Below are 12,959 nucleotides of genomic sequence, written 5' to 3' on the forward strand. Positions count from 1 at the left end.
GCATGACAGCATTGGAGAAAAATGTGGCACCCTGCTCTCGCTAAACAAGAAGCAACAAGGTAGAGTAAGGTGAAGGAGTGGTTATTTCGTTTTTGAAAATTATTCTTTGAGGAAGGGATTTGTCTCACTGGTATCATGGTATTGTTATATATCCATTAGAACAAACATGAGCTTGGATTAATATCCCATTCAAATGATAGAACTTCCAACATTACTGCATTTCCTCAGTACTGCAACTTGCAAATAAAAATTATATTTGTATTACTTGAAATAGCATGAAGTAATGAAGACTAATTTTGAAACAATTTGCAGCAGTTAGCATTTTGAACATGCAATTTAGCAGAGCATCTGGAATGACACCAAAGAATGGAGAAGGAATGGTTCCTGATTCCATATTTTCAGCACCTTTTTACATTTCATTTGTGATGAAGATCCTGTTGCAGGAAAGCATTGCACATTATAGATTTACCAGTTTGAAGATCTTTCGCAAGTTTGCACTTGGAGATGGTACAAAAAGAACGAGTCCATGAGATCCAAGGCAATTTGATAACTGAAACTGGTTTGGTGATAGGGGGCAGAAGGTGATGGTTGAGGGTTGTCTTTGTGATAGGAAGAGATGTACTGCTGAAATTGGTGCTGGAACTCTTGTTCTTTGTTATATACTTTAACGATCAGATGTCAGTGTAGGAAGTGTGATTAGTAAATTCACAGATGGCTTGAAGATTGGCAGTGTTGTGGATAGCAAGGAAGGTAGCCTTTGCAATCAGTTGGTAAGATGGTCAGAAAAATTCCAGACAAAATTTTGTCTTGGAAAAAATGGGATGTTACATTTTGAGAAGACTTGGGCTAGGATATGTGGAATGAATGATTGGGCCCTAGGAAGTATGGAGGAACACAGGATCTTGGTACACATGCCCAAGGATCCATGTAGGCAGAAGCACAGGTAGATAATATGGTTAAGAAGGGTTTAGAATATAAGATCAGTGAGGTTATGACACAACTATTTAAAATATTAGTTAGGCCATAGCTGGAATACTGTGTACATGTGTTAAGGCATAGAAGGCAATGGACCAAGGTGCTGGTAAATGGAACTCATTGTCTGAGGTAATGGTGGAAGCAGATAACATCACAAGATGAGCACTTGAAACACCACGGCATCGAGGTTAGAGGCTGAATGCTTGGAAATAGGTTTAGTTTAGATAGGTATTTGATGGCCAGCATGGAGCTGGTAGGCTGAAGGGCCTGTTTCCATGCTGGATGACTCCAAGGTTCTAGTTTCTATCTGGGAAATGGATTTTAAATTCATTTTTGAAGTCTAAAGCAATTTTTGCACTCTATTGGTACAGAATTGCACCTTGCCAGATAATAGAAAATGATAAAACTGCAAATGTTGTGACTTAACTAGTCATACTAGTACTCACTTCAGATTTGAAAAGGAGTATCCTTCAAGAGAACTTTACAATGAATTTACATGGATATAAACTTGCAAGTTTCAGTACTGTTAAAAACTTTGTTTTTGATGCATCTTTTGAAACTCTAACATCACTAAAATTGACACTATCTGCTTACAATATTCATTTTTAGGATATCTTGCTGAGTGCAAATTGGCTGCTATATTTGGCAACAAGGTAACAGTGATTAAACTTAAGTGCCTTTGGCAGTAGAGGTGATGGAATATCTTAAGAGTACAAAAAGTGCTACTTTTTCCTGTAGATTTTCTGGCAATTTTGGAAAGACAATAAACCACATCTGTCTCCCCTCTTTGGTTAACATAAAATCAAGGGAACAAAGAAGGAAAAACTTGGGAATTTCCCTGCTGGCTTGCCCAATGTCACTAAAGCACATTAGTCATTAACATTCTGCTGTTGTGGTTTCTTGCTTTCTATAAATTTGTCGCTATATTTCCGATAGTAAAATAGTAACTAAATTCAAAAGTATCTAATTGGTTGTAAAATCAATTGGGAAATCCTGAGGTTATGAAATTTGCTGTGTAAGTACAAGCCTGCCTTTCTTGCTTGCTTGCTTTCACAAATGTTACATTGAATACTAAGGATATTTTGTACTTTAATCAGTTATGGAGTCATTGAATTGTACAGCACAGAAACAGGCCTGCATCAAGCACCTATTTTTGCTATTTCTATATTGGTCCCAATTCTTTCTTCCCACATTCCTATTAGCTCCTCTCAAATAATGCTACTCGCACACTAGTTGAAGCAACTTGAAGTGGCCAATGAGCCTAACAACTTGCATGTCTTTGGGATATGGGAAGAAATTGGATCATCTGGGGAAAACCTGCAGTTAATGGAGAGAATGTTCACTCCACACAGACAACATTGGTGGTCAGGATTGAACCCAGGTTGCTGATGCTGTGGAGCATCTGCTCTACCAGCTGTGCCACTGTACTGCCTAGTTATTTTTCTCCATGTCCAAAAATTCTTGGAAAGTTGATGATAGCCATTGTGGTAGGCAAATTAACTTTTGTCAGGCTCTTTGCTGTAAATGTCAGTGTTTCTGACACAGTAGATAATTTGGTAAAGCCAATTCATCGTAAGTCTTTGAGTACTTTAATTTCTACCAAACTCCACTAAGGAACAACCAGTATCTGTACCCACATCTTTATCAATGCCACCCTTGATTCAGCAACTCAATCATAATAAATAGAGGCCTGGATTTATATAAAGCCCTTTATTTCCATTTTGGATATCACAATATGCTTTAAAGCTAGTAAAGTACTGTTCAAAGTATAGCTACTCTTGCAATCTCAAGAGCTACGTGCATGGACCTTGCATGGGTTGCTTTTTTTTTTGTAGCTTGCATAATTTATATTGAATCAGCTTATTACAGTGCAATAACACCTTACCTACTTCTACCTTGTATATCCTTTATGAATTATAATCTAATTTTATGTTTGGCATTTTATCAACATAAAGTAATCATTCCCAGATTATTTTTCTGTGGTCCCTTATTCACAAAATACATAGGATATTGTGTGCTTCCAGCATATGAGTAATTAAAATGAACAAATAGAAAGGATGTCCTCAGATTTGCAACTTGTAGGTAGACTCAAGTGCCAAGAGATTTGCAAATTATAGTTTGACTCAAGTGCCAGTAACTATCCTAGTTCACAAGATGTTCGAAGATATGCGGTGGGTTCTCTAAGCGTAATTGCTATGATGTTCTAATTGAATAAGCTAATATTTTCACTTGGTATTGGACTGCTGTGGGAGATAGGAAGGTGTGACAATATTTCAACCATTTGCTGCTTGGTGACTTATTTGTCTTTAGAGTACACTAGGTGACATAAGACTCTCAATCTCATCATCCCAAGGAGCAAGAAAATTTTCAGACCAATTTTCAGTATTTTAAAATTGTCAAATTTGGCTTATCAGCTGTGTGGTTTTGTTTATAATTTAATGTACTTAGAGGAGTTGAATAGCCTAACAAATGGAAATCCTTCATCTTATTCAATACCTACACAGGGGACCCTTGGGGAATTTTTATTCTCATCAATGACATCATGAATGTTATCAAAACTGGAGTTCTTTTGTTTGTGTAATCATTCTCCAAAGAGTGGTTAAGTCCTCCCCTAAAAGACAAGAGGCACCCAAACCAGTCAAAATGTAATCACAGAATCTGATGATGAAAGAACAAGTAATATAGTATTTTTGGAGCCAGGAATGCCATGATATTGCTCACCTACTTCTGTAATCTGTAGCACAAACTTTATTCAAGTGGAAAAACATTTAGATCTTGGCTGGGTAAGAAAACTTTATCCATTTTATAATGACTACAAAATCAGTGATTAAAACCTGTAAGTTCAATAACTGCAGGAAACAGACACTTGGATTGTAGTGTAAGATGAACCTATGCCCAGTGATATCAAGTAGACAGCATGACAACTTTGAGCTGCCTGCTCATTTCAATTTCAGTGTCCTGTAAGCGCTAACTGCATTCTTCATTGCCTGGACACATCAGCAGGGGTCAATGTGGTAACATCTAGCTCCAGTTAAAACAATTATCCTGGCTGATTGGTCAATACTTCTTTTGAGGGAGATGCATTGTGGCTAGATTAGTGTTGACAGTGACTTTGACCTGGAAAGCATTGAAGAATGGCACAAAGTGGGAAAGACCAGGCTGAGAGATTTCTGCACTGAAGGTCTTGGTAAAAGTAGTGCAAAAATAGACTCCTGCATGGGTTCAAGCAACCCACCCGTCTCATATCCAGAGAGCTGTGGTAGCAGATAATCCTGGAACTAAATGCTAGGCTTCAAGCCACAGGGCTTTAGATTTCAGTGACCTCACACAAATGGTCATGGGCAGTGAATGCATTTTTTTTACATGTCAAATCCCATCAATGGACCTTTAGGCATGGCTATTGCTCAATCCACCACACCTGCAGCACTTGCCTAGTAACAACCTCAGTCTATTGGAACTTGTATCTAACATCCATATGGTCCACTGCATCTTTACACACATCTATATTGCTAAGCTTTCACACTCTGCCAATGACTTATCCACATCACTCAGACAGGTTGCATCACATTCAGAAACATACTTTCCCCTCCCATGTGGTACACAAACAGGGCCAGGCATGACTAGGGGTAGGATGCTCATGCCTTAACATCATGGAAGAGATGGGGCTGGCCATTATTAGATTGCCCATTTAAGTTGCTAGCATCTTCAGGTGAAACAGTTGAAGAAGCTGGGATTTTCATTAATAATCCTCCTCTTCACATTTTCCCATCCATTCAACCCTGATTTACAACAGCAAACCACTTAAGCACATGACTCGTATTTGCACGTCACTCTGCTATTTAACAGTCAGAAGACGAAACCAGCTTAACCCCTAACATCTGTGGTCTATAATCAAATATAGAGTAACTAACACCTTGAATATTCAACTGACCAGAGAGAACATAGACTTGTAAAAGGTGGGTTGTACCTGTCAAAACTTCATTTTTTGTAGAGTTAGCTGAAGCTGAGGGGAGGAGAATGTCTTGTGTTTATGAACTTCTAGAAGGCATTTGACACAGAGTTGAAGTTTGGAAATTAAGGCAAATTATTGACTGCTAGGAAATTGTTACTGGTAGTAAACATGGGGATAATAGGCAGGTACTGAAATTGACAGATTGCAACCAGTATGGTCCTGCAAGGATGTGTATAACCAGTTATATTTGTAAACAAACAAATACTATAGAAAGCCACATATACAGGAGTCCCACAAGGGTGGATGGCTCTGTAAGCAACATAAAGGGAAATATTTGATTACAAAGAGACAATAGATTAAGCGTATGAATTAAAATGATATGGACACATATAGAAAATTGTTAAAAAGGTAAAGCGAATGCAGGCCTTTGTATCAAAAGGAGGGGCGATTTGGTGGGAGGGTGGTTGGATGTGGTGGTAGAAGCTATAGTTGTACAAGACCCCAGTTAACTAAAAAAGTATTTCAGAGCACCATACCTTAGGAGGGATATATTGGCTTTGGAGAGAGTCCAAAAATTAACATTTCTGATGGCAGGGAGTCTAGGGCTGGGGGCAGGACATAGTCTAAAAAATGAAAGCCAGATCTTTCAGAAGTGGTTAAAAACATCTATACAATTAAAAACTTTTTTCCACAATGGTAATTGACTCTCAGTTAGTCTTTAATTTAAAATCTAATATTGATAGATTGATGGGTGGTCAGTAACTTGGGGAAAAGGCAGATATATGGATTAAGGTCACATATCAGTCACAATCTCATTTAAATGGCTGGAAGGATAAATAGCCTGCTTCTCCTCCTCCTATCTTTTTGTTATTGGAATCATGCTTGGATGTGTATTTTACTGACACCATTAATAGAATCTGGTTGGCAGATCTCTTTTCAAATTACTAATAGAAAGATGCTACCTCATCACTTCCACTGTCCTGTGATGATATGAGAAAACTGGAATAATTTAACCAGATAATCTGTCACTTACTAAATTATGATTAAAACAGAAGTTTCTGGCATTTAACATACATCTTTATACTTGTGTCATAAGCACAACATATCCTCTTGTTTTCTGTATCAATACAAAGTGTCTATGTTAAGTTTAACAGGGAAATTATCATAGATACTGCCTGTCACAGTGCTGACATCTGGAACTCTGTATTTTATGCAGAGATTCAAATATAATGTTAATATTTCCTTACTAAACAAAGGTTAGGGAAGAACAAATTAGTCAATTGGAAGTCTCTGATTTGTGCATTGGGTAACCTGGTGCAATTTTTCCTTATTGCAGTGCTGCTGACTCTCCAGGTGTTATTCACTCCTGTTGTATAGGACATTAATAAAGTGACAAAAACCAGACTGTGGGCTAGGAGTCATGGTGCTCACTGCGTATTTATTCTTTTTAGTTATGCTACAACATTGAAAGTATATGACAAATGTACTATTTTAAAACTAGAAACTCAGACAAATAATTTTTATTATCTTCTAAATTAAAGGCATCTGCATTGCTTCATTTGCTTTTGTATGTTTGTTCTTCTGAAGTGATTATATCATGCACTCATTGTTGATATGGCTATTGCTTGATGAATATCTCACCATACTGAAAATAGAAATAATGTCAGGGAGCTGAGTAATTTCAATGCTATTGCCCTTTTATCCTCACTAAGGAGTACAAATAGAACAAATGTTTGTTGCCAATTTTCTTACACCCTCCCCCACCACCACCCCCTCCCCCCAAACCATGTTAAACTTTCTATGCTGTAGTTCCATGGGCAGGAATTCCTTGCCAATGTGGTCATCTTCCTTTCATGTATGTTCAGACAGTTTATGAAGCCAACTTATTTTACCACAGGGCCAATTCAGTCCTCTCGCAATGCCAGAAATATATGCTTTCCAGAAGAAGTCACACGATAACAATCAGATGGTGAACTTTGGCTGATTTTCTCTCTGCTTAGCCTAAGCACTGAAACTAATTCTAACAACCCAATCGCAGACCTAACTGAGATTGGCTCACTGAGTGTACACTACTGATCTAATAACCCAGGACCTCCTGATCTGTGTACCTATAGTATTGTATTCAAAGATGGCATTACCTAATGAGGTGAGAGAAGGGATGCCTGCTTTTGAATTGATTTGAATGGGTACTTGCTCTTGTTGCCGTTAAGTTCAGGGAAAGCAAAATGAAGAAAAAAATGATTAAATCAGTTACATGGATTGCTCACCAGTCTCCAGCTGCTACTGGCTTTTGTAAGCACAAACTTATTGAGGATTTAATAGTTGCGATTACTCTGCAGCCTGCGCAGTGTTTATTGTGTTTTACCCCTTTTAGCTAGACTCAATACTGGAGTTAAACCATTGATTTCTGCATTAATAGCATTTCTACCTTGCTGTTGCACCAAATCAAAATTAAAGAGAATTTCCACTGATATTAAACATAACTATGACATTGATGACTTAGAGCTAACTGCTTTTGGCTAAGATTTGTTACTTTTTTCAACTGAGAGACAAACTGGATTAGTTGCAATTCCTTACAGGTTTGACTTCTGGTGTCTTCAGTCCTATGAACAGAGGAAATAATCTGCTAAAGAAAAAGGGTTTCCTTGCTTCCTGTACTCAAGTATGTCTCCTAGTGGGTTGCATAAGGAACTGGTGACGTTCTTTGGAATTGTCAAAGCCCATGTGTTCAAACCAGCCAAATGCACAGAGCAGGCTGGAGTGAGGGAGAATGATATGAAAAAGGATTATAATGTTGTGGATCAATGTTACAGATGATCTGTAATTTCATGGAGCAGAAGTGTAAGAGTCACAAATTGATAAGTTTATTTGTCGTAATCTCGGTTGAAATTCCCTTTCTTAAAAAACAGTTAATTTATGGGTTTTTTTTTACTTCGGGATAAAAATGGGAAATTTGGGCTGTCTTGTCTGTATTTTTCCCTTGTAATTTGCATCTTTATACGCCAGCACTGTCAGTTTCTTGGACAGATGTGTTTTATTTTCCCGCATCTAACTTGTTGCTTTACTACTAGCATTTTATAATAGTACTATTAATACAGTGTCCTAGTGTATTGTTTGAATGTTAATGGGTAAAATATACAATGTTTTATTTAGCTATCATATGGTTTATTATTTTGTTTCTTTTTAAGTAATGTATTTGATGTTGGTGCTGCATTAACAAAGCTCCATTTGGGAGTTCATAAGTTGTTGCTTGTGATCCATCACAAAATCTACAGCTGTTGAAGGCATAACTTAAGTTGTTGAGTAATCACACCTTCACCTTGCTACATTTATAGGAATAACGATACCTCTTTTTTTCTTAGTTTCAAAATGCTGTAAAATTAGAAAGGATATTCCCTCAAAAATCATTCCTTTTTTCAATTAAAGCAGTTCTGTAGTTCTTGAAATTTGGTTCTCTAGTGACCTCCTCATAAATCAATCCTTGCTAACCATCTTTAGACCGTGCCAGAATAATGCTCCGGTATAGGTATAATGTCATTTAAGCCATAATCCATATTGGGAACAACCATCTCTGAATTCTAACCTAACTTGAGTAAAATCAAAACATTTTAAAAGGAATGTATTTTGAATGCCAAATGCATGATGACCTATTATTTTTAAGTTGTATAGATACAATGATTTGGTGTGCTAATTGTTTTAAATTTCCCGCTAAAGAAATCTAGCCTTAAAAGCAGTACATTCTGAGGCAAAAGGAAATGTCGCGGGAACTCACTTTCCCAGTAATTTACTTTTCAAATGTCTCCACATGAAAAACAGATAACCCTAATAATGATTTTTACTTTGGTTTAAAGTGTTATCTGATATCTGTTCCTTGTCAGTTTGAATAAAAGGGATAATTTCTGCAAACGTTTACCAGCTGTCAACTAATACATTAGCAGAACTAAAATATGCTGGTTACGTATCGCTAAGAGCTACACATTTTAAAAAAAACGAGCACCAGATGTTTCGAGCTCACATAAATGATTTTGGATAGATTCTCAATTTGCTTTATAAAACCTAGTAAACTTGAAATTATGCACTTATTTGGTTTGTTAAAGCCTTTAATGTGTATCCTTCCAAGCTAATTAAAGTATTACTTACAGTAATTGCAGCTGGGATTAACTGTGCCTTTGATTTTGCCCTTTTTATCAATCCTCAGATAAAATTGTGTTCGACAGAAAAGTTTCCTTATTCTCACATCTCCACCTTCCATATAGTCGTAACTTCTCGTGTGCCGCTCAGGACTGGTGGAACAGTTCACACTTGCAGCTAGTTGGTCTGGAGTCATGTCATTGCAAGCGATAGACGCATTCCCTGCTAGAAGGATACAATGAAAGTATAGTCTGTACAACAAAGTTGGCAGGATCCATGTCTGCATCCATTTGCGCATTATAGTGCACTGCTCTGGGTTCTCATGAACGACATACTGCAATTTAAATTACGAATCAGATGAATGCTGCTAGTTTGGGGTCTCAGCTTCTGCCTGGACTCCGTGACCTTGGATCTCTTTTATTTGTGGCACTAGCAGTTTAGAATGTGTGTAAGCTTTCCTGAGAAAGTTTATGGTGCTGAGCCAGGGTTTCTTCAGAGAAGTGATGCACTGTCAATTTCCACTATAAACAATTCAGGTTGCAGTACTCTTGAATGTCTTGATCTTCTTTGCTATTAGTATTTTCCTTTTGTACAGAGAGCTTTGACGATAATAAAGCTGCAAGCAGAAGTATCACTTAACTTTAACAAGCCATTACAGTCAGCTGTTACAAATAAATTACAACCATAGCAACAAGCTTGGAGGTGTATACCAATTTTTTTTTAAAAGTTCTAGTTAGTTGCCAGTTCCTACTTAAAAATATGTAAAGCCAAAAAGTAGAATAGGTATCTTGTTTTCAAAATGTTGCTGTTTGCTATAATGTTAGTCTTTTACCTGCATAATTTAAAAAGTGTGATGTCTGTAGCATAGAATGTGTTCTACATTACTATTCCACTGCTGCTTTAACTGCTCCGCTAAACCCTGTTACTTAATCAATTCCCCAAGCTTCTGTACACTTGTCATCTTGTATGCATTCATTCAAAAGTAATCACGACATAGTTCATGTGGTAAACCAAATGCTTTCCATGGAACTTCCCATGTTTCCTACACATAATTCTTGTTTCACTGTCTAGACCGGCTGGAAGCATTCACAACTACCTCAATGTCAACTACACATGTTTAATCTAAGCCAGTTTAATTCAAAAAATTCTTATGGCAAAATAGGTTTGTAGAAATAAATATAATAATAGATGATTTGTGATTAAAACTTACTTTTGTTTATGTTGAAGACAAACTGTGCACAGAAAAAAATCCATTGTTTTCTCCCCTCACATCATCAGCTTGTGTGTCATTGTGGACTATATCCCAGTCCAGGAAGATTCCAGCAGAATCATAATTGTTTCCATAAATCAAGTGTTAACACGAGAGGGATTTTCTGGGCATCATGAGCCTGTTGTTGTGCAGTTCTGTTCGATAAATGCCTTTCCCTGACCTCACTTGGAAGTAATTAGATCTTAGCCAGTCAGCTGTCAGTTGGCTACACGAACAAAGAAAAAATGAGGTTCCCTTTGTCAGATGTCCACATGGTCATCAGAGGGAGCTATGAACTCGGAGAGGGCTTTCTTATTTCCACACGATGTCACAATTCTTTATTCTCTGCTCAGTAATTCCAATCTGCTGCAATCGTGGGAGAAAAAATATGCTCTGTTTCTCTAGATATATTTCCATCTGGGGGGGGGAGAAAACACAATACAAGGATGAATCAACATAAAAACACACATTTTCCTTCATACTCATTGTGCTTTTAGGAACTTTGTATCAACCACAAAAGATAATTGGGTGCCTTGTTACAATGTGTTGAAAAGCGTAAAATTTAACCTGTGCTAAAACAATAGAAAATCTTTTATAATTGGTCTATTATTGATTGCCTTGATACAATAACTTTAAAATATTTTGCTCTGTCAAGTAAAATAGCAGCTAAGGAGAGTATACCATCTAGCTGTTCTTTCTAATCAGAACACTGAATGCTTCATGCAATGCCTATTGGCATATTTCCTTCTGGGGGTTTCTAATACTTAGTAGATGCACTGTCGGGGGAAAAAGATTTTCTTTCTTCATGTTCTAACCTTTTTGAAGGTGCACAGTTATTATAACCTTGGATTTATCTTGCATATTGGTTCACTCTTCAATTGGAGAGTGAACCAATAATCTTAAATTTAAATTATAAGCCTCTACAATAAGTTATGGCAGTGGTTTTATGAATAAATGTTATTGCCATAAATGAGTTACGTGCTTTCATACTAAGGAAGAATGCCTGGAATTATTCATTGAATGAAAATTTTTATGGATATATGGTTCCAGGTAGGATCAAAAATATCTGTAAATTAATTGAAAACCATGGTAAATTATTACTTATACAGAATAATACTTAAGGAATATGTATATAATTAGCAACCAATGTTACAGAATGGCATCTTCCCTCATCCCTTGCACATTTAATCCAATTAGTACAATGTTTTAAAAAAGGCTGATTTATTTTATCTCCAAGAAAACAGATTGCTGAGCTATAAAAGAAAAGCTGATGATAAAAGTATCTGTTTTATATAGCTGTAAAAGAAGTTTCCAACAGAGCAGCATATGTTTTTATCTCCATTATATTTCATCACTTGACACATGCAAAACTTTCCTATTGTAAATTTATTTTCCTATCCATCCCACTGTGGAAGAGCTATGAGTTAAGAGACTGACATACACCAGTCCAGAAATATTTCTAGAGCTACCATCATGAACCACTTGAAGGTAGTACTGAGCAATGTGCTAAGTGACCACATTCTGACACATTTTTTCTCTCCTTTCAGATTTGGTCTCCTTTTCTCTGGATAACCCAGCCCAGTACATTTGTCTTCTGGACTCTGTGTTTAATTTCTAAAATATCACTTGCCTCTATTTCTTTAGACAGCTTCATAAGAAGAGGATTAAGTTGATGAACAATTAGCAGTCTGCAATATTACCTTATTGTGACAGAACTTTGGATCGCCAAAGCCCCTCAAAACTTTGTAAATACCCTTTAACCTACTTGCTTGTGGTTATCATACAAGTAGTCAAGTAATGATAATTGGCTAACAGTTTGTGACTCGAGCAATAACTCCAGCCATGACAGATGTTCACACTTGGCTGTCAGTGGGTGAATTTTGGAATTCCTTCACTTATCAGCTAGACCAAAGACTGAAGAGTGCATGAGTGTCTCACATTGGATGAGGAAAATAACTTGCACATTTAAAACAATCACATGTTATGATCTTAAATATTTTTCCGTAGAAGTTTGAAAGACACAGACTGAAATGTTATTTAGTTTATGACTATGAGAGATTGGGTGAGATCAGAATTAGATATGAGATGAAATGAAGATTTAGAAGGCATGATGCATGAAGTGTTATAAATATGGGAGGCATGCTGCAATTGCAAAACTACGTGAGAAAGTGATGTTGCTCCTGGGATGATGGGATGGTCCTTTGGGGAATGTGGGTCTATATTTTCTGGAGTTTTATAGGAATGACACATTATCTAATTGAAACGTTTCAAGATTCCTTGGAATCCTCTAAAGTGGATGCTATGAGGAAGCTTCCTCTTTTGGAGGAGTCTACAGTGAGGGGGTGTAGTCGAAGGATAAGGAATCAGGAGAATGAAGAGAATTTTCTTCTGAGGGTTAAGAACATTTAGAATTATCTACCCCATCACGACAGCAATTGCTGACTCATTAAACATATTAATCTTCTGGATTATAAGGGAATTTGGGGATTAGGCAGAAAATTAGAGTTGAGGTCATCGGTCAAATCGATTATGATCCTCCTTAGATATGTGAGTGATGCCAAAGATCTGTTTTTTAAAAAAAAATTACTTTTAATGTCTTTGTTCAAGAAAAAAATGATAAACCCAGCAACTCTATGCCAATAAAGTAACCTT

At 36.8% G+C, this 12,959-nt stretch overlaps 2 protein-coding genes across 2 annotated transcripts in view; one reads left to right on the forward strand and one right to left on the reverse strand.

The window, feature by feature from the left end:
• fgf7 (fibroblast growth factor 7) overlaps positions 1 to 9,356 on the reverse strand; it is a 48,312-nt gene extending 38,956 nt beyond the window's left edge. The window contains exon 1 of the mRNA XM_052040655.1: positions 9,068 to 9,356. Within this exon, the coding sequence (XP_051896615.1) occupies positions 9,068 to 9,356 (289 nt within the window). The remainder of the gene's footprint in view (positions 1 to 9,067) is intronic.
• The window catches only part of LOC127583894 (protein FAM227B-like), a 166,573-nt gene that overhangs the window by 119,165 nt on the left and 34,449 nt on the right, over positions 1 to 12,959 (forward strand). The gene's annotated exons all lie outside the window — the stretch shown is intronic.

This window comes from Pristis pectinata, chromosome 28, assembly GCF_009764475.1.
Source record: "Pristis pectinata isolate sPriPec2 chromosome 28, sPriPec2.1.pri, whole genome shotgun sequence".
NCBI lineage: Eukaryota > Metazoa > Chordata > Chondrichthyes > Rhinopristiformes > Pristidae > Pristis > Pristis pectinata.